The sequence below is a fragment of the Zeus faber genome (assembly GCF_960531495.2).
Source record: "Zeus faber genome assembly, chromosome: 1".
Classification (NCBI taxonomy): domain Eukaryota; kingdom Metazoa; phylum Chordata; class Actinopteri; order Zeiformes; family Zeidae; genus Zeus; species Zeus faber.
In genome coordinates, this window is record NC_137193.1 from 54508091 (window position 1) to 54530632 (window position 22542).

General features: G+C 42.1%; 1 protein-coding gene across 1 annotated transcript in view; it reads left to right on the plus strand.

Annotated features, from left to right (window-relative positions):
* Positions 1 to 1194: 1194 nt before the first annotated feature.
* Positions 1195 to 22542, plus strand: part of atp10a (ATPase phospholipid transporting 10A) — a gene marked incomplete at both ends in the record, with an annotated part of 32547 nt that continues 11199 nt past the window's right edge. Inside the window, 13 exons of the mRNA XM_079997607.1 lie at positions 1195 to 1619; positions 3694 to 3898; positions 6683 to 6768; positions 10058 to 10164; positions 10249 to 10380; positions 10583 to 10713; positions 12329 to 12581; positions 12704 to 12921; positions 13737 to 13931; positions 15037 to 15595; positions 21055 to 21158; positions 21616 to 21742; positions 21849 to 22033. Coding sequence (XP_079853733.1) covers positions 1195 to 1619; positions 3694 to 3898; positions 6683 to 6768; positions 10058 to 10164; positions 10249 to 10380; positions 10583 to 10713; positions 12329 to 12581; positions 12704 to 12921; positions 13737 to 13931; positions 15037 to 15595; positions 21055 to 21158; positions 21616 to 21742; positions 21849 to 22033 — 2727 coding nt within the window. The remainder of the gene's footprint in view (positions 1620 to 3693; positions 3899 to 6682; positions 6769 to 10057; positions 10165 to 10248; positions 10381 to 10582; positions 10714 to 12328; positions 12582 to 12703; positions 12922 to 13736; positions 13932 to 15036; positions 15596 to 21054; positions 21159 to 21615; positions 21743 to 21848; positions 22034 to 22542) is intronic.

Here is a 22542-nt window from a genome sequence, read left to right on the forward strand (position 1 = left end):
ATTTCAAAGCAAATATTTATACTTTTACTCGATTTCATTTCTAACAGTTGCATTACTTTAGTCTATCTGTCTATCTGTCTATCTATCTATCTATCTATCTATCTATCTATCTATCTATCTATCTATCTATCTATCTATCTGTCTGTCTATCTATCTATCTATCTGTCTGTCTATCTATCTATCTATCTATCTATCTATCTATCTATCTGTCTGTCTATCTATCTATCTATCTGTCTATCTATCTATCTATCTATCTGTCTGTCTATCTATCTATCTGTCTATCTATCTGTCTGTCTATCTGTCTGTCTATCTATCTACCCGGTTTAGGTTCTCAACCTGTGGTCCTGGGACCATCAGGAGGCTTTCAAGAGGTTGCGGGGGCCCCCAATAAAACGAATATTAACCGGAATGAATAGCCACCATTAGCGCATGTTTCAATCATAGTTTCACTGTTATCATTCTAACTATGGCATAGTTTGGACTGAAGCGCATGACATCCAACAATAAAAAACAAATAAATAAATAAAAAAGTGGCCCCGTCTGATTACCACATTGAGGGGCCCTCGGTAGGAAAAAGGTTGGGAATCACAAAAGTCGTGAGGTAAGACGCACTGTCGTACTATCGACACAGACGACCATTTCGTGCAGAACATATTCTATCATAGATATCTACTGCGTGAAGGTTCCCGCCGGCGTCTCCCCCCGCTCAACTCAAATAACACCGCGTGGCACTTGGAGGGGGGAAAGAAACCGTCCCACTCTGGATCTGGGAGGGGCGCGCGGCTCCGGTTTCCCCACGGCCCGCGAGTCCGCCCACCCTCCAGGCCGCGCCCCCGCGCGCCGAGTCGCGGACCTGCAGAGCATCCGGATGCGCGGCTCGGCCGCCCCGGGTCCACCCGCATGGCTTGGAAGTCGCGCACGTAGTGGTTGGAAACTCCAAGTTATGCCCGTCTGAAGGGTTCCCAGCATCCTTTCTCGCCAACGGGGGGAGAGAAGAAAAAGTTTTTTCCCCCCCCTTCGATATGGATGAAAAGGAGAAAATAGTTTGGGAAAGAGAATGAGGCCGTTCCGCACGTGCTGGAAGAATGATCACATAGCGCCCTGTCGTCGTCGTCGTCGTCGTCGTCGTTGTTTTAGAGAAGGACGCGGACGCACAACTCGTGGAAAAGTTTGAGCGGCGAGCGACGGGACGCTATGGCGCGGGACGCGGAGGACACCGGGACGGGGCAGGGTCCCCGGGTCAAAAAGCCCAGGAAGAAGAAGAGCAAGGAGGGCAAGGCCAGGACCGTCCGCCCCAACATACTGTACGACCGCGCCAAGGGAGAGGAGAACCCCAACCGCCACTACGCCAGCAACAAGATCAAAACCACCAAGTACACGCTCCTCTCCTTTCTGCCCAAAAACCTCTTCGAGCAGTTCCACAGGTTCGCCAACGTCTACTTCGTTTTCATCGCCTTGCTCAACTTCGTGCCCGTGGTCAAGGCGTTCCAGCCGGAGCTCGCCCTGGCCCCGGTGGTGTTCATCCTGTCCGTGACCGCCATCAAAGATCTGTGGGAGGACTACCGAAGGCATCGATCGGATAAGGAGATCAATCACATGGACTGCCTGGTGTACAGCAGGTAGGCCTGGCCGCTGGGGATCGAACCCGAACCGGTCACCGCTCGAGCCGCGGTGGGTGGGGGGCTGCTGCCATTGCACCGGTGCGACTGTGATTTATTTAGGCGTAGGTCCTCTGTGCGTGTGGATATACTTCCGAAAAGGAAGTTGATAAGAGTTCACCGTGGTTGTTTGCGTGCATCAAAGCAGTTTTTGTGTTTCATTTGTATTTATTTATTTGGCAGGACTGTGTAAACTGTGGGCCTTTCACTCAACACTGGTCCTCCTATCTGACGCCATGGGAGGGGGGTTTAGAGAGAAGTCAGCCCTTATATATATATATATATATATATATATATATATATATATATATATATATATATAATAGAAAAATACTTGGGGCCTGTAGATGTACCCACCTTTTGCCCTTAATTATGTGATCACCCTCTACCAACAATTCCAGGTTTGTTAATGATACAATAATGTGTTATTTCTCAACTCAGATGTTACTATGGGCCTCCCCCAAAAAATCTTGTATCCTATTTCATTTCTCAGCCTGCGCGGAGAGTGTATTTGCTCATGAAAAGCAGCCCTGTGTCCATGCACTGAGCATATTCATAGGCATCAAAGGGCTCAGTGTTCAGTGAGTTGACAAGTTTTCTCATTGGTCAAAGCTGTTCTCAAGGTTGGACGTGGTTTTAAAATATTCCTCTGCTGTGGACACTATTGTCCACCACATCCCACATCTGTACCTCGCCACGCTTAAAAGTAATGGATGCGTCTATTTAAATGGCCAGCATGTCAAGTGTTATGGCTTGTAGGGGGAATATTTCAAGATTAACTTCTGTCTTGAATTCCTTCCTCCACATCGGTATGTGGTGTGTTTATTCCGTAAATTGGAGGGACTTGTTTATGATATGATTTATGATGGATGGAATTCCGGCATTATCAAACAAACTAATATTTACAAAGTGGAAAGCAGTGGAATTAGCAGACGTTTGAAGTGTCCTTTGGTTTGTTATGACAGATCGTCCATATTTTTCTTACTCCTGTAAATGATAAGCCTGAGGTTGATGAAATAGGGCTTACTGTCAGTGGACAGGAATTACTGCTGCATAGCTTGTTGTTTTGGAGACGGAATCACTTGGTACTCAATGTATTTTATGATACTTCGACGTCTGTTGGCTCTGCCCAGAAGAACCCTGAGCAGCAAACACCTGTGTAACCAAGGGGTCTGATGGGCGGACCTGTGCCACTTAAGGCAAGCCATTAGACGTCAGATGTCCAATGAAGAATTTTATTATTTTGTAAACTGATTTTTATTTTATATTCTTTAAGTATTTCTCTTCACCAGAATGTGCTTTGGCAGAGTTAAGAGCTTCATGGGAACTAACCAAATGCTGCCCATTGCTGCACTTTTTCACAATAGATGGTATATTGTGGCCAAAATCCGATGAAGTCCCAGATTGTTTTCCAAATCACAAAGGGTCAAAGCACTAATTGATATTCATAGTACCCCACTATAATATGGATAGAGTCCCAGTATGTTTTTAAAGTATATAAATGTTAAAATTCACATTTAAGAGAATTCAGAATTAATCAAGATTGAGAAATGACTGAGACCTTGGACTCAGAACTGTTGTTTGCTGTTGATTGTTTGTTTCATAGTTTTCTAGTATGGATTTAGGCTATTTTTATTTTTATCATATCAATATGTATGCTAAATATCCACAATAGAGTTTGGCAATATGTTTGAACTAATATTCATTAAACTCATATGTTTTGTTTTTTTTAAATTTTTGAATAAACATAGACTATAAACATGGACCCTCAAAAACATATTTTTTTCCCCATCTACCAGAAAACATTGATACAAACGTGTTTGGCAGTGATCTCCCCAATTCACACACTGTAAAGATAAAATGTTTTGGGGAGAATTTCTTCAAGCGATGTTGTTGTGAGAGAGACTGTCACGTAATGGGTGGAATCCTTTAATCCTCTGTGAGGGGAATTTCTGACATTTCTGTCCGGTAACCTTTCGGAGTATTATCGTCATTTAGCATAACCAAACTGTTTATCCTCTCCTTCCCTTGGCAGATTGGAAAGGCGCTACGTGGAGCAGTACTGGAAGGAGGTGCGGGTGGGAGACTTCATTAGGCTGCGCTGTAATGAAATCCTTCCGGCCGATGTTCTCCTGCTTAGCACCAGCGACCCGGACCGTTTGTGCCATATCGAGACCGCCACGCTGGATGGAGAGACAAACCTGAAGCAGAGGCAGGTTGTCCGCAGCTTCTTTGACCTGGTGAGACCCCGTTCCTCTTTTGATGTATTTTTAGAAGCTATCAAGAACCTTCATTCACCGATCAGCCACAATAATAATACCACTTATATTGTGTAGCTCCCCGTTGTCCCGCCAAAACAGGGGCATCGACTCGAGGCATAGACTTCATGAGACCTCTGAAGCAGCAGATCCATTAAGTTGTGGAATGCCTTGGGCACACTACACAACTTTCAAAGTCGTGAGATCGCTGTACTGTTCACACTACACAACCCTCTATCTTGTGATTGGTAATCTTGTGGTTTGCACGTTACGTGTCAGATTGGCACATTACAAGGACTTTCACCGGGAGGAATCCCCAACAAGCCTGTCGGGCCTCCAAACTACGTTTTGTGAAGAAAACACGCGAGAATTGACACCGGAAATGACACAATACCATGCACAGGACAGGGTTATTTATCTTTTTATTATATTCTTGATCACTGTGAAAAAAATGAATAAAAGCAGAATTTTAAGAAGAAATATATTAAAAACCTAGAGAAGAAAAGTAAAAATAGGTATGTTGTGTGTTCCTGGATGCGGCTCCGTGCACTCCTGTCTCTCCTTCTCGACTCCTCCCCTCCCCCCGTCACCCTGTGTACGCTCTGGTTGGCTGTTGCTTATTGCATCACCCCCGACTCTATCCCGACATGACCAAATATCAAACATGCCCAGAAAATCAGCCCAGAATCACATAGTCTGATCTCGGTATAAGTTGCGAGGTGGCGCCCCAATGGATCGGGCTTGTTTTTCCAGCGTGTCCCACAGATGCTCGATCCATCGGATCGGACCCTAACCCCAACCATCCACATGATGTAGAAGAAAACGTGATTCATGAGACCGGGCCACCTTCTTCCATTGCTCCATGGTCCATGGTCGGTTCCAGTTCACATGGCCATTGTGGGCGCTTTGGGCGGTGGACAGGGGTCAGCATGGGCTGCACTTTGACCGCTCTGCGGCTTCCCAGCCTCGCAAGCTGCGATGCACTGTGTGTTCTGACAGCTTTCTATCATAGCTCTTCTGCGGGATCGGACCTGATGGGTTGGCCTTCACTCCCCACGCTAATCAATGCGCCAATGGGCGTCCATGACCCTGTCGCCGGTTCACCGGTTGTCCTTCCTTGGACTTTTTCCTGTTTCCAACACATCAACTGCCTAATATATCCCACCCCTTGACAGGTGCCATTGGAGCAAAATTAGCTAAATGTTATACCCTTCACCTGTCAATGGTTTTAATGTTATGGCCGATCGGTATATATGCATGCAAGGAATGTGATCATTTTGAATGTGATTGTTATGGCATTCAAATGTCAACCTATGGGGAGATATTTATAATGTTGAAGTTGAAAGATTTAACAGATTGAAACATTAGATTATTTTTGGATTATTATTTTTTTATTTTGGATGATTAAAACTTTAGTGTTAGATATTATGGTTTATTGTATATTTTACCTAAAAGATACTTATGGATTGCTTTTGTTAGTTTTTCCAAATTTAAATATATGTAGAATGTCTCAAGGCTGGTGTATTCAGCTGCACCGTTCTTTGCTAACCTTAAGTGGCCCTGCCAAATTACTAATAAACACCTTGGTGTGAATAAGCCATATCCCTTCTGAAATACTCTTCTAATGACCATTGTCACTTGAGACTGTTTGACTGCAGTTTAAATCTTTATGTCGTTTGTGAGCAACCTTTTTAAGACCCCTAGGTAATTGTTCAATGATATGCTCTTACAGCAAAACTACACTAAAGAAAATAAGTAACAACATTTCCAGTATTACAGTGCTCAGCACTAACTTTTAAAAGTGGTAGCCAGGCTGGCAACCAGGCATCAGCTTTTGGTTGCTGAAACTGAAAATGATTTCCATTTTTTGTCACCTTATATTTTGAGTAATTAAGATGCTGCATCTGCATTTGCATCATTCCATTTAAAAGTAGCTCTCCAGCAGCTGAGGTCCGAGCCATCCTCGTTATTAATACTGTGTGTCTACAAAGATAAGAACTGGTTATTGTATTGTAACAGCTATATGTTGACAAATTTGACCAAATTAACTAGAAAAACGAGACAGACAGACATTTCCTGTATATTTTTTATTTAATTTTCTATGTCCACAATATAGTTTCAGTTCATTTTTTTGTTTGTTTTCTGTCTAGTTTTAAATAAAATGTTTTTCCACACCTAGTTTTAATTTTGTTTTAGTTAACTGTACAGGGATGCAAACACATGTACGGGGAAAAAAGGTCTGAAATATACTTATGGTGGTTCTCAACGGTTTTCCGGATTCCAAGAACACTTCCAACACGCAATACAGTTTTCCGAGCCTGTGAACACAACATTGATTTGGATTGCTTTCAACCGGAGTGGACCCAGAAGGTGTTTGCGTCTAACGTAATATCAGAGAACGTGTCCATTAATTATGCTGTCATTTTCTCGGATGGATAATAGATGCGAAAATGGGTCGCCGCATGACAACCCCCACCCCGCCAAAGAAAAAACAAAACAAAAACAAACTCTTTGGATCAGTTTGGACGATTCATACAAGTCACCAGTTGCTGAGAGCAACCGTTCCTGTCGAGCCCTTTATTAGGATTTGTGTCGTCGTGTGATCTAGTCAGGCTGTTATCAGCTGCACTCATTGGAAGCCAGATGCAGATTACTTTACTTGGAATTTGGCTGCATAATGGGGATGGTCATTACTAATCAGCCAATTGTCCACTTTGGTCACTGATACTAATTGTCTGTAATTATTGTTGTCTGTTTGATCTGCAGGATTGTGATTTTGATCCCTCAAAGTACAACAGTGTAATTGAGTGCGAAAAGCCTAACAATGACCTGAACAGATTCCGGGGCTACATGTGAGTATTCAATTGTGGTTCTCCATGACCACACCAGTTTCTCTCTCCAAAGCAAACTAATTGTTTGCTTTGAGAGAGAAACTCTGTTTACTTATGCTGACTTTCAAAAACCTTTTACAACACAGTACACTGAACCTCATTGCTGTTTTTTTTGTTATTAATTTTTTTTATTTTGAATGTATTAATATTTTGAATGTAGTTTTAATTAACAGCGACATCTTGAGCGGCTTTCGCTTTAAATGCACTTGTAAGTCAAGTTTTGCCAATTTATCTTTGTGGAAGGACTAGAACTCTTCTAACTTCCCCACTTGTAATGATGACTTAAAAAGTTAATTCAAGACTGAGTCTGTGGTTTTCCTCTCAGTGCAATGGTAAAGGGTCAATCCATGTATGTAAGCATCGTGACCCCCTAAACCCCAATCATCCTACCCTCACTGAACCAAAACCCATTAGTAGCTCAATGTCCTCCAAGCATTTAAATAGATCTCACAACCTTTATATCTGTCTTATGACACACTTTATGCTTGATTGTTGTGTTTTGTGGACTGAATGAGTTTAGAGAAGGAGTTAATGGATTCTAAAATGCTCTATCAATGTGAAGTTCCAATGTGAATTCCAGCTCCGAGTAGACCAGAAGTTGTTCCTCAGCTGTGAGGGCGATTTTGCCAGGATTTTTCAAACTTTAGGCGGTGTGAACAATTCAGCCAGTCTTCTGCTAAGATTATTCAGTTTGGAAACACTTAACTTGGATTACATGAGACCATAACTTGAACTCCATTCAGCCATTTGTCTCCCTGGTCAGAGTCATGCTTGTTGCTGCTACGTAAGCACAGGACTGTTTTTCCAGCCATGGGCCCTGTGACCTTCATTTAACGTCATACCTACCGTCATACATAAGACTGGTTCCATCCCAGCTGTTGATCGAACACTGGAGGAACTGAGATGCAACTGAGTGACTGCCTGTAAAGGTTGGTCTTTAGAATTACAGGGTTTTAGTTTGTCTAATAAATCCTGCGATTGACCTACCTTACTTCACAAGACAATTGAATTAGTCTTCCATACTGTGCAAGCTATGTTTAAAGATTTAAAGGACCAGTGTGTTAAATTTAGTGGCATCTAGGGAAGCGGGCTTGGCAGAAACGGAATATAATATTCATAAGTATGTTTTAATTAGTGTATAATCCAATGAAAATCTGAATCATTGTGTTTCCGTTAAGCGGTTTTTATCTACATAGGGAGTGGGTCCTCTTTCACAGAGGCCGCCATGTTGCACCAACAGTTTCTACAGTAGCCCAGAACGGACAAACCAAACATTGACTCTAGAGAGGGCCTTTTCATGTTTTTCTTGAGTTTCGTGGCCACCATAGGTTCTCCAACACTCGTGGAAGGTGAGGGGAGGGGTGTTCAGTTGGTTGCCACTGCATGCTGCTAAATCTTACATACTGGTCCTTTAATGTATTTCAGTTTGCCTGTAATTGCTTTTATATTTAATAAGTTCATTATGGCTTACCATTCTTTCCCTTATAATGTCAGGGGCTATGTTTCAACTGTAGGCCAGTGTAGAATATAATGTAGAACTTCTGTTCTTCCTTTTTTTTTGTCTGCTATATGTCTCTTGTTTTGGGTCTGATTTTATATCACATATTGATCATGACAGACATAATGCATCTCCTTGTAGCTTATTAACAAAGTGTGGAAAACATCAAATCTATGTCAAGCTTCAGTGAAGCTACAAAAGATTCGGGACATTTTCAGTCGCAGTGTAAACATAGAACGAGAGAGGAGCTGGAGTGGAGTTACTTATAATGAATGAATACTTCTTCTTGATGCTCAGCATTCTGTCATAGACTAGCATATTATTCATAACATGTGCATTATCTTAAATCCATGTCAAGCATCATGTCTACTCAGGTTCACTTTACTTCAACAATTAGGGCCACAGGATAGGATGTTTCCGTAAAGATTACATTTTAAAATTTCCAGAGTTTTCAGAGGGGGCCTGGCAATCAGCTGAACTTCATCCACATGACCGTGTTTATTCCCTGCTCTGATGGAGGCCGGATGCAACAAGCATTTCGTTGCTAGGCCACCGTGGAGTAGAGGGGAGTGAGGGGAGTGACAGCTGAGAGAGCCTTGTTTCAGGCGTGTTTTACTGCATCAATAGCATGGGCAATAGCATCTAGCTTTTCCAACCACCTTGTGGTTGTGTGAGGGCTATGATCTAGGGCAGCGGTTTACAATGTGGGCTCCCGAGACCACCAGTGGTTCTTCAAGAGGTTCCAGGTGGTCCCTAGAAAATTTATGAAGTTAAACTTCACGTTTATTTCATTTACAAGACATTAGCAGCAATAGAATGTACCGTGACTGTTTTGGTCATATTTAATTCCCTAACTATAGGGAACTAACAGTGAAAAACTACAATATATATAACAATACCAATTTTCTTAGATTGGGCCAAAATCAAGACAAAATTGTATCAAACAGGGTTTAAAGTCTAATGCATGTGACCTTGAGGGACCCTGATAAGAAAAAGAACCCCTGATCGAGGGTGAGCTGTGAACAGTGGCTGAAGTCTCTAAATACCCCAGGGACCGAGATTCATTTGTAAAGGCTGTGATAAGAGGACTGAGCCTTCTTATTTGTAAACATGCTTACAATGGGACAGGACGGGAGAAATTACAGCAAATCTATGCTTATGTATAAGCATTGCTCTCTGCAAAGAAAGATATTTCACAACACTTGTAATCCTTCATTTAGTAATGGGATTAAGGCTGAAGTTAAAAGCTCAATGCTTTCCCACTGCAGGCTCATAGCACTTTGGCCTCACTTAATATTTCTCAATATACATCTTGATTTTTGTCAAAATATTACACTGAGAGGGGTTTGAACTGCCCTGGTGGGCTGGTGTTGAGCTTCTTATAGATTCAAGCCTTGCATGGGATTGCCCTTAATGCGCAGGATAAGCTCTAAACATCAGATTTGAAATGAGATCCGGGGGTCAGTGATGAAGGGGTGCATCACCTGATTGACTCTGTGCCCTGAGGGGTTTGCCAATAGAGTTGCTGTGAAGGAGTAGTAAGGTCAACGCTTCTATATCTGAGAGAATTTGTGCTGAGATAAGGCTTCCACTGAGGGATGACTGTGATGCTTTAAAGCATGATCGATTGAGGCGCTCAGCAAAACAGACTGTAGCCACTTTGGCTGCCCCCCCCCCCCCCCCCAACATTTTGATAAGTGCATATAATTGTTTTCTTGTGGTAGACGTATAATAATATCCTGACTTTAACAGAATCCATCGAAGTGGCAGAAGAGATGGCCTGTACAAAGAGAACCTGCTGCTCAGAGGCTGCACCATTCGCAACACAGAGGAGGCGGTGGGAATAGTCATCTACGCAGGTTGGCACCGAAACCAGCCCCATTGTCAGGCTTCTCCTGTTATTCAATGCTGCCAACAATACCCTAACACTGACTTTCTTGCAGGGCATGAGACTAAAGCCATGTTGAACAACAATGGCCCGCGATACAAGCGCAGCAAACTGGAACGACAAATGAATGTTGACGTGTTCTGGTGTGTCATCATCCTGCTGGTCATGTGCCTGTTTGCTGCCGTCGGTGTGTACCACTTCAGGAGTCATGCACATTGTTGTGGTTTTATATTGTGTGAGGTGGAAGTACATTATTATGGCCTTAAACCCATTTTTTCACAACACTTGAATTGAACTTGAATATATTAATATTCTCTTGGATTTTCCACTTGTTTTCTTTGTCACTTGGAACGCTCTGACACGCTGACCTTGTGGTTGTTGTGTTCCAGGTCATGGGCTGTGGATGTTTCAGTACGGAGATAAGAGACCCGTGTTTGATGTCCTTAGTCCTGAAGGGACTGACTTATCACCCGTCCTGTCGGCCATATATCTGTTTCTCACCATGATTATTGTCTTTCAGGTAATAACTAGACACGGATAATTAATGATCCAATGTCATGATTGCATAAAACATTGCCAGTGAGGGATTCAAAGTTTGACATAATGCCCTTCCCCAGTAACCAATTGTTTTTGGTACATTCAAGGATGAATTCACAAAAGGAGTGCATGGCTTTTGCGGCCAGTAACCCTGCGCAAATAAGAAAAACATTATCTGTAATTTTGAAAGCACCTGCAAAGGTTGCAATGCACCCCTAACCGTGCTGCCAAGCAAATAGCCGCTCGGTGCGCTGGTTCTATTTTCACATGTTGAAATGAGGTAATATAGTAATTTGGCGCAAAATTGGCTCCTTTCTTTGGAAATGAGCCCCATGGGGGGGTGGGGGGTGCTATTCACAAACACCAGCGCTAATAGCCACATGCAGTTAGTGAAAGTTTTTCACGTCTTCAGAGAGTTGGTGGTAACTGAAGCACATAAGGGGTGTCCTGTTTGAGAAGCTTGTGAGGCATTGTGTGATTTTTCTTTTGTCCTCCGCTTCAAATCCAGATACACCCAAAGAGGGCTCTGTCGTGCCCCCCCACCGATGCGTGATGGAGAAGAAGAGCTCTCCGCATGGCGGAGCTCTCCATTACGCATCTGGGCTTTCCATGTTCCCCTTTTTCCAAACAAACAAATAAAAACAGTGTGTTTTTATTTCAAATGTATTTATTTTCCTCCGTTTCGTAATTGAACAAAACAAAAAATGCCCTGTGAGTATGCCGCATCCACAGAGCCATTCATACCCATTTTTCTCCTTCTCTGCCGTTGTTATGTACTGTGTTCTTGGCACAAAGCCACCATTTATACTGTGCCACATGGGTAATTTCAATCAGATGCAAAACAAGGGCTAATTGCACTCAACGGCAAAACATTATGGCCGTGTTTGGGCTGTGATATCATTAGCGCAATGGTGCTATCAGCGGCTGCAATCCATTGTTGGTGAATTTGCCCCTCAGTGTTGCAGTTTAAGCAAACCTTCTATGTGTGTACCAGAGCAGTGTTTTAGAATTTTAAGTGAAACTGTCCCTTCTCTTGAATTACAAAGTGTGTAATGCAGACAAAACAATAAGAAAAAAAAGCTGTTGATTCTGCTTATTGATTCGGTCAGTTGTTTGTTTGCATAGTAAAATGTCAGTGAAAATGTCATGCCCGAGTGTAATTCTGAAAAATGTCAGTTTCTTGTTCTCTGTTATCGGGGGTTAAATTAATTTAAGATCAATTTTATAACATATTGCTGTATGCAGTATATTGCCAAACCATATAAGAAAGTCCAGCTTAAGTCTAGCATAGTCAACAAGCAACACCATGTTCTATAAGGCCACTCATGGCTTTCCCTTGGCTGAATTTGCCATTGACTTTTATGGAAAAACAAAACCCCTGTCAGCCAGACACACCTATTTAAAATAATGAGAAAAGAAATAAAGAGCAGCTTTAACTTTGTGATAAATTGCAACATATTGAAATTATACTAAGGTCAGCAAGGACAGATAAGGTAAGTAGGCTTTGACTTGCTCAACCAGGGTATTCTGCAATGTTTTCAATGACTTGAAAATGAGCTTTCTGTCTTTTCTAACAAATGCCTCCTCCTCCCTCATAGGTGTTGATACCAATCTCCCTTTTCGTGTCAATTGAGATTGTCAAGATCTGCCAAGTGTACTTCATCCATCAGGACATGGATCTCTACGACGAGGAGACAGACTCTCACCTGCAATGCAGGGCTCTTAATATCACTGAGGATCTCGGCCAGATGCAATATATCTTCTCTGATAAGACAGGCACCCTGACGGAGAACAAGATGGTGTTCCGACGCTGCACTGTGGCTGGGGTGGAGTACTCCCACGATGCCAATGGTGAGGGGTGCTGGACAACATCGGGAACATTAACATTTGTTTTTCTTTTGAGCCCCCTTTCCACACACTTATTTGAAGACGCTCATAATTGCTTCTATTGTTTGTGGTCGCGTGCTCCCCAGCTAGAAGACTGGCGATGTATCAAGAGGTAGATTCGGAGGAAGAAGAGTGCACGTCCCGCGGCGGCACCCTGCCCAGGCGGGACAGCTCAGCCAGCCACCAGAGCGCTCGGGTGGTGCTGCGCTCCCAGAGCACCAAGTCCCACCGAAGGACGGGCAGCCGGGCGGAGGCCAAGAGAGCCAGCATCCTCTCCAAGCACACGGCCTTCAGCAGCCCAATGGTCAGTCCCATTCACTTACCTCCGGTCTGTATGTTGTCTGCTTTCTACGAGGGGTGGTCTGTGGACTGATACCACTATTCACAAATTATTATTTTTATTATTATTATTATTATTATTATTATTATTATGATAATTATACTTATAATAATAATAATAATAATAATAATAATAATAATAACCTTTATTTGTATAGCATTTTCCAAATACAACATGCAACTCAAAGTGAATGAATAGAACGCAATCCAAACGCAAACAAGCTAAATACATTTAATAATAATGGATTAATTTGATACCAGAACCACTTCAAACATTGAAGGATGAGATCTTCATTCAGCAAATGGAACCAATACCAAATTTAGATCATAATTATCCGATTCATTACTTGTACTGAACAGTATAGACTTAGTATAGTATCGTATATAGTACAGATTATAGAAATAGTGAATTTGGGGTCTCTAAAATACAATGATTGACAGAGTATATCATGTATTTATGTTGTATGTATCCTTCAGAAAGTACACATTCACCAGACCAACGGGAGATCACAGAGCTGCCAACAAATCGTCTGCAGACATCTAATATGCCTTCATCCATCTTGTATTGAATTGTATTCAAAGTATTATACAAAGTCATATTATTATTTTTCTTTAATATTTTACTTTTTTTTATGCATCTATCATATTTGTTTTGCAATGCGAAAATACACCAACACACTATTTTGTCCTGATATCGTAGTGCTATCCGATACCATTATTGGTCCAGTTCTGCTTTCTTTACAGGGTCCTTTCTTGATGAATCCCATTTCCTCCCTGCAGGAGAAAGATATCACCCCCGACCCTCAGCTCCTCGACAAAGTCAACGAGTGCGGCAGCCAAATGGACTTCATGCGTTTCCACAGCCAGCCCATGTCCCAGCTGCCCTCCGATCTCTCCGACGTCATAAATTTTTTCATAGCTCTGACCATCTGTAACACTGTGGTGGTGTCTTCCCCGAACCAGCCCAGGCAGAAGGTAAAACTGAAATTGGGATCATATTTATTTTGCACCATTTGGATGATTTTTATTTTTTTTTCCAAATCACCAGCAAATGGAATGCTTTGTGCTAATGCTAAGAACACGGTGAGCCGGTGGGTAAACTATACCTATTCCAAAAATGTCCTTATGTTTGGTTTTAACACTTATCTTTATTTTTTTGACTAAATTCTATCAGTTAAGCATGCACCGAAGTGGCTCAAACTAAAAGTTCAGTGTCAGAACTGCTTTACCTGTTTTTTTTATTTTTATGTAGCATTCATGAATAATTTGAAAAAACAACAGCAACAACAATTGTATAAACACACAGATTTGAAGTGACAAAGACAGGGCCAAACACTTTGATTAATATGGCTGATGTGTAGTATAGTATAGAGCAGTGTCTCAGTGCCCCATGGGATGCTTCCCATCCTATTGTAAGGAGAAGCCATTTAAAGAAATTGCAGCGTTGATGGATATATCCTTTATTTCCACATTGTTCCCTTTGAGTTATCTTTGCTTCTTAGACTATAAACCTTCTAAAATGCTTGTATGGTTTGTAGAACTTTGCAAGGCTGAGATTTTATTACTGACCAGAGTGCTAGGTTGTGTATCCTTGTTTTGTTTTATTCTGTGGGAACTAGGGTGTGGTTGTCCTGTTCAGAGGTGATTTTGTTGGGTTTTTTTTTCTCCTGGCCGCGCTCCCCAGCACGCTATCCTGCCAGTCAGTGCCACAAACGCTGCACATGAAATGTGATAAAGTGACACATGATTTATGTGCTCTGCGTTTGCGCTCGGAGGTGAACTGATTTTGTGGGTAGACATGTAAATCTCTGCAAATCCAATGTCTTTGATGCATCATCCTATTGCTTTTCATTTTTCTCCTGTTCCTTTGTTTGCGCTGTGTGTCCTTTGGACGACTGTAATTGTTTCCATTTTATTATGTTGCCCTTGTGGCTCAGGCAGCGTCTGATGATTTATATGTTAGAACTCTCGCTCCCGCTGCCACAAGAACACAAATACCTCATCTCCACCGGAAGGGCCACGCAGGGCCGAGCCCGATAGAGTAACTGATCCGGTCGTCCTCTTCTATGATTCCCTCCAGGTCCGAATGAGGTTCGAGCTCAAGTCCCCAGTGAAAACCTTTGAGGATTTCATCAAGCGCTTCACCTCCAGCCGACTGACCTCAGGTTCCAACAGCGGCAGCTCGTCCAGCCTCATCACCAGCAGGTCCTCCAACAAGGTCTGCTCCAGCATGCTGTCCAACCCCTCTGCCGAGAGCACCCTGACAAAGCTGGATGAGGAGAGGCCCGCTGGAGGGCTGGAACATGCCTTTGGCCCAGTCCCCCCCTGCTACGAGGGCAAGTCGTGGCCGCTGGAGGATGGCGAGCTTCGCTACGAGGCCGAGTCGCCCGACGAGGCCGCACTGGTCTATGCTGCCAGGGCCTACAAGTGCTCCCTTGTGGGCCGCCTGCCTGACCAGGTGACTGTGGAGCTGCCCCACCTGGGAAAGCTGAGCTTTGAGCTACTGCATACGCTGGGATTTGATTCCACCAGGAAACGTATGTCTGTGGTGGTTAGACACCCTCTGACGGACCAAATTACTGTGTACACAAAAGGAGCAGACTCTGTCATCATGGACCTCATCAAACCCCCGGTGACTGGTGAGTTACTTCAAATACAATTCTCATTTTCACCAGCCCTATGATTGAGAATCCATGTTGATTTTCTGCATGGATTGATGATTCGTTGCCACAAATTAGGAAGCAAGACGTTGTCTCCAGCTAGCATGGAGGCTTAAACATTACCAAAAACAGTATTTATTTATTTATTTATTTTTTAGCCGCACTAGTCTATCTCAAGGGATCAATTCCTTGACTTCTATTGTTTTCTATGGGAAACCTCTATTGTTCTCAGCTGTATTTTATGTTCTGGGTAGTGCCTGTAGTGCCTGTTGCTAGAACTGTCACAGAGTAACGTGCTTGTTATGCGCTTAAGATTCATCTTTTCAACACGTTTTAAATGTTAAAAAATGAGACGGTACATCGGTAGCTTGGATTTTGAGAGCCCTCCTGAGGCCTCACTTGATTGACTCCTATAAAATAATTTGCACTTCCTTTCCAGGATTCCTGCCTCCTCTTGCTCACTCTCTAAGTTGGTAAACGTCATGGCAAAGGTGTAGCGGGTCATTAGTATTCCCGGCACACAAAGAGCTACAGAGGCACTTCTCACTAATGCTTTGTACACAGTTACCAGATGTCTGTCCAGAAGAACCCAGTGGGGTTAGACCTGGCCCAGAAATTGTAGGATTTCCATTACCACAAGAAAGCCAGCCAATTGGGAAAACATTTTTGACATTTCAGGAGTAGCTCTTTCACAAATAGTTTGCTTACAACCCAAAAACATGCTTTGGGGTTGTAAGTGAATTCTCACTTATTATTTGTTTGCATGAATAACAAAACATGAAGTACAAAATGTAAAAAGATATATATTAAGGACCTCCCTTTCAGTTAAAGCATTCATTTTCAGCTTTGGAATCACAACAGTTATTTCACAAGTCCAGTTAGTGTTTTTTTAATGTTATATACAGGCAGTCCCTTGCTTACGAACAAGTTTCGTTTTTCAGTCTGTCAGTCAAATTTGTATGTAAGTTGGAACAGTTGCGTATGGTTCACATCTAGCGTCAATAAGTCAAATGGTTGTCTTACTATAAAGTGTATATTTCATCCTAAAACATCTTAAATATAAAATTCAGTAAGAATAAAAAAATGTAACTACAGTATTTATAATTGAGAAAGAGACGACGATGTGTTATTCTCCCTCAGGCCGACGAACCGCTTAAAATGTGCAGTGTTTTTTGAGCATCGTGCAAAGTAGTCTGCCCGTTCCTTAGTATGAACCATTGTATGTAACTAAATTTTTAAATTTTTACAATACTTTTTATGGAGGTCGGTACGTAAGAACAGGCGTTGCTGTAATAATTAACCGTTTAACCATTAACCGACAATAAGAATTTTGACCGATTAATGCTGAGAGAGAGAGAGAGAGAGAGAGAGAGAGAGAGAGAGAGAGAAGAGAGAGAGAGAGAGAGAGAGAGAGAGAGAGAGAGAGAGAGAGAGAGAGAGAGAGAGAGAGAGAGAGAGAGAGAGAGAGAGAGAGAGAGATTTTTTGATTTTTAAAGCATCTTCATTTTAACATTTTCTCTAGTTCACAGTTACGGACAATACAACAAACACACTTGGTTCACTAACAGAGTCCTACACGTTAAAAACAGACTGGAAGCACAGGTCGTCCTCCACCAGGGAAGAGAGAGAGAGAGAGAGAGAGAGAGAGAGAGAGAGGAGAGAGAGAGAGATGTAGAGAGAGAGAGAGAGAGAGAGAGAGAGGAGAGAGAGAGAGAGAGAGAGAGAGAGAGAGAGAGAGAAAGAGAGAGAGAGAGAGAGGAGGATGAGAGAAGAAGAGAGAGAGAGAGAGGAGAGATGAGAGATTGAGAGTGAGAGAGAGATGAGACGAGAGAGAGAGATCTAGCGATAGAAGATTATCTTGAGACTGGAATGACCCTTAATTATAATAAATTATGAAAAGTCCAATAAGGATAGCCCTTATTCTAATTATATTGCCATAATTCTTTTTTTTGTTTTTCTTTCTTCTTTCTCTCTTCGGGGCACAGTGCCCTAATATTTGAATATTGTCGGACAAGGGTCGGCAACCGGTCATAAAATCATAAAGTAACAAAAAAAAAAAGATTCTCAATTACCATCCCTACTCTAATTCTGCAAATCAGCTTATTACAGTGCTGCGTGTTGCATAGATAACATAGTTACACAGCCCCCGCCCTGTAACGTATCAGGGCTAAAATGTTTTAGCCCCTTAACTTGAACAGGCTTGAACTTTACATTCATCCCATGGGTTTAACAAACGAAGCAGTGCATGCAAGCTGAACACTGCAGAGTGAACGAAAAGTTCAGTTCTGAATCAGTGACTCGAGCGTTTTGACTCTGTTCAGCTGACATGAGTGACGCCTGACTCCTGAGTCGTTCGTTTCAATCCATTCACAACGAACAAATCGTTGGCGAGTGGGTCACTAACGCTGATGCAAGAAAATCAATGTGCGAAAGTGGTCGAGAAGTGGCAGAATTTAGAATAGCGGCTTGCATTAACATGAACGAGGTGGACTCCTTTGTCAAAAATCCAGTTTCTTGTTTTTGAAAGCATACAAAACATTTAGTCAGGGGGAAAAAAAACAAAACAATAATGCAGTCCAAGTCACGTTGGGAACTGTCTATCTCCAGTCAGCTTGAGAAAGGTTCCAGCCCTGCAGAGACACAACAAACTGGGAGACACAGGTGTAGAGGATGTGGATTGTGTTAAATGTTGTGGACACGTGATCATGACATCAAGGTGTATTTCTAAACTTAGTTGAGCAGTTCTCTTTTTCAGAAAGCCAGTTAGCTGATCACCTGTCAGACGCACAGGTCACTCTGTACACGTCAAAGACCATTTTGTACCGAAACCAAAGAGCATCTTGGGTCATACCGTGTGCGCTTGGAGATGCACTCCTGGGAAAGTGGGTTTTATAGTTTCACTGCTGTAAGAGGTATGTAGAGGCTCCGAGATGTGATTCTTAAGTAGGAATTATTGACAGACATTAGACTTTTCGGTAGCCCTCCCATTCAATATCACCACCGCTCTGGAGAGCAATCTGCTTTCCTGGCATTATGGGCCATTTTTGGAAGTTCTACTCACTTAAATTTCAGGTGCCGCGTTCGCTTTAATGGAGCAGAGGGGGCGACGACTCCACTGGGACAGTTTCCACAAGCCCAGCCCAGCCCTGCCACCTCTCTTACTATGTGTCTGGGTTGAGAGTTTGGGAGCGGCTTTAATGGCTGGATGGGTGTGTCTTCCAGGGGCAACGCTACACTTTGTCTACCATTGGGTGGAAGCAGCCAATTGGGGCGCAGTGCGAGTTGTGCCTCCTCGTAACTTTACAAAGGCTCCATTCAGGCAGTGAAGTCACTCTGTGTCACTCTAATAACAGTTGCACATAAAAGATGTGCCAGGTAAACGCTGGAATTTGGGGGCTTTGACTTTTTCTCTTTTTTATTCTTAATTTTTTTTGCTAATTTTCAAGGTGCAACTCCATACATCACAGCTGAAATAAGTTCTGTTATAGAAGAAAACATGCCATAGATATATCTATGGCAGTGTCATACAAGTGTCATCAACAGATTGAATAAATATGTCGACGAGAGCTGCCCTCGACTATAGATTTTTCTAGTCGACTATTAGTCGTCAGTTCAAGCGATTTGTCAACTAATCGTCACACGTTTATGATATGAATTTAATTATTTAAATATTTAAAAAATGAGTTCCATGGCTGAGAAAGAATGTTATAACTAACATTATTTGCACTGTGCTAATTACAGATAAATACAAAACCTAATAACCAGCCTTTAAAATATACATTTATTTTTCAAGCGTTGCGCAGACAAAGCTGTTAATTTCACTGGTTAAACATTACATCGGTTCAACTTAATTAGGCCCTGTTATTATTTGATTAATGTACACATTTAAATTACATAGACATCATTTGCACTGATATGTGACATATGGAAGATCGTTTTCCCGTTGTCGGTGTACTCTTGTTAGGGCGACACATATATAATATGCAGTATTTTTTCGGACTTTGGGAAGTTTAAACTGCTGTAATTATAAAGCTGTAATTATTCTTCTGAATGTGACGGAGACTGAACATTTATTTTTGTTAAAATTAGTTTCAAATTAAAAGCCTCTAGTGCTTCATACACAGGTCCAGCCATATACTGTACTGTATAAGGTTAATTTTGGCAAAACGCAGCTCCTGAATGAAGTATTTTTATTTTATTTTTTTTGTCCTGCGATCAACCGTCCAATGAAAAACTTGACTAACACTTTTCTCGTCGACTAATGTTTGGTCGACTATTTGGGAGCACCCCTGGTGTGGATACTTTTATCATTAGATCTCGATCTTGGCTCACTGCTAAAAAATCTTAGGCAATTAATTGATTGTTTTCCCTGGTATTTAGTATCCAGAATCCTAATATGAACATATGGTACAGGAATGCTTCTGTGGATATATATTTCCTTTTTAACAGGAAGGGAAAAACAAGCAATGAGCTCCGCTCCACCTGTATCTGTGAGGCGTGCAGGTCTAGAAGCTATTTGTGATACTAGACAGCTTGAGAAATAAACACTTTCCCCGATTTTTACGGGAAATAGTCTAGACTGTCTATGCTATTAACAGAGGAATAAAGCTTTTATGCAAAAGTACCGACTGAAGCTCTCATACCTGCCAAAATACAGTACAAAAATATAATATTATGTTCAAGTATTCATTATACTCAGATTGTGTCAGTTCATTTATTTTGGCAAAGAAAGGGAAATCCTCCTCACAGAGTTATTCTCTAATGAGAAGCTATTTGTTTTGAGTTGAGCAACATTCAGATTGCAGACAGTTTTGCATGTTTTTTTAGTAAAAGATAACTATTCACTGTGGTGGTTCTGAAATGGTGCATGGCAAAGTGTTAAGTTGCTCAGTGAGAACGCTTGCTTGGCGCTGGCACTGTTGGCTGCTGGAGCCGTGTAAGGAGGCTGATAAAGCCGGTCTGCTGGTGTATTTCCTCCTGCCAGAAAGATGTGACCACCATTCCAGACCAGAAATGCTCTCAGGCAAATAGACCCACCGCATATTTACAGCAGCGACCTTTTGATATTGCAAAGCTTTAAATCGAAAAACTATATCCAGTTAGGACACAATATCTAGAAATGTTTGATAAATATATATTTTTTTATATATAGTTCTTCACTGCTGTGCACATCTGGTTTATTTGCGAGTGTGATCGATTCTGGAGTTTTATCAAAGTGCCCACGTTGGAGAGCTTTGATAAACTCTGTGAGCAGCTTGAAGACTCGGTTGGTTATGCTGAGATGTGGCGTTCCTGTAGGTGTGAAAGACAGATGGCTCCGTGTGTGTGTCGTGGAAGAATTCTCAGATTCTGCAGAAATCTGGTACATCGCTCATTACGGTTCCACCGAAAAAGGAGGATAATAAATCTTTATTTTCTCTCTTTTTTCTACTGGTAAGATAACTCAAAAGGGAAACGCCAAAGAAAGATTCTCTACAAGACCCAGAATTACCTGAACCTGTATGCTGCAGATGGTCTGCGAACACTGTGCATTGCCAAAAAGGTAAGAAACCGGGTCCACCTGCAACCAGTTTTCAATAGATACCTTCTCTTATTTCACCCGTCATGTTTTAGTAGTGGAAGGATGGTTAAGATCATTTATCTCAGCCGCTATTTTTTTTGGGGGGGGGGGGGGGGTTCAGTCCAGCACAGATGATCACATGGACGAGACTCCCAAAGTGACATTCTCCGTGACTCAGCTGCAATCTGTGCCACTTTCCCAGGCTGTTAATTTATGCTGTGAAAAACTAGGCTTGTTATATCCCTGCTTTTTCACCACCCTGACACCATGAAACACCTTTGGAAGATTATATTCACATGGTTTGTCGAAAAACTGTCTGTACTCTGAATCTCCCAAGTATCTTGCCTACGTAACGTGTCCGTGTGTCTGTGTGTCTGTGTGTCTGTGTGTCTGTGTGTGTGTGTGTTTCATGTGTGTGTGTTTCATGTGTGTGTGCTAGATTCTGAGTAAGGAGGAGTATGCACGCTGGCTGCAGGGCCATCTGGAGGCCGAAACAGCCATCCAGGGAAGAGAGGAGTTACTTTTTCAATCCGCCTTACGGCTGGAAACAAACCTCCACCTTCTGGGTAGGGGTTCCTGGCATTATATGGGACTAATTGTGAAAGATAGATAGATAGATAGATAGATAGATAGATAGATAGATAGATATTCTCTTTTTGTATTTGTCTGCAGGGGCCACAGGCATCGAGGACCGGCTGCAGGACGGAGTTCCAGAAACCATAGCATCGCTGCGGAACGCGGGCCTGCAGATATGGGTCCTCACAGGGGACAAACAGGAAACGGCCGTTAATATAGCTTATGCCTGCAAGCTGCTCGACCCGGAGGAGGAGATTATCACCCTGAATGCTGATTCCCAGGTGACCCTCAGCTGCCACTACATGATTAGGGCTAATGTGCAATATGCTATATGTAATTACATATCATTTTACATTCACCAATAATATTCCTTGATTACTAACAAGTGAATAATATTGATTCTTAAAATGTGTTCAATTCATGTCAAACTAGGCCAAAAAAAGTCCTATCTGAGGTTTGCTTTGGCAATTTGTTTGCAACTTACTTAAATAAACTCACCTTCAGCTATGTATCTTGTCTTGTCCTCTTCACAATGACACAAATATTGTTAACAATATATGAAACACAAATATGAATGATTTCAACAGATTACAGTACATTGTCATTTCTGCACATGCTATAGACCTTGATATAATTATATTCTGATTTGTTAAATGATGGCCTTTTCTTAATTCTGACACAGTCACTTTCACTTTTGTTTAAATCCAAACGTTAGTTGCACAATCAGTCTAGGCTTCACTATAAAGTGGGCAACTTCAGCTGGGAAACTGCATTTAAATGTTTTTTATAC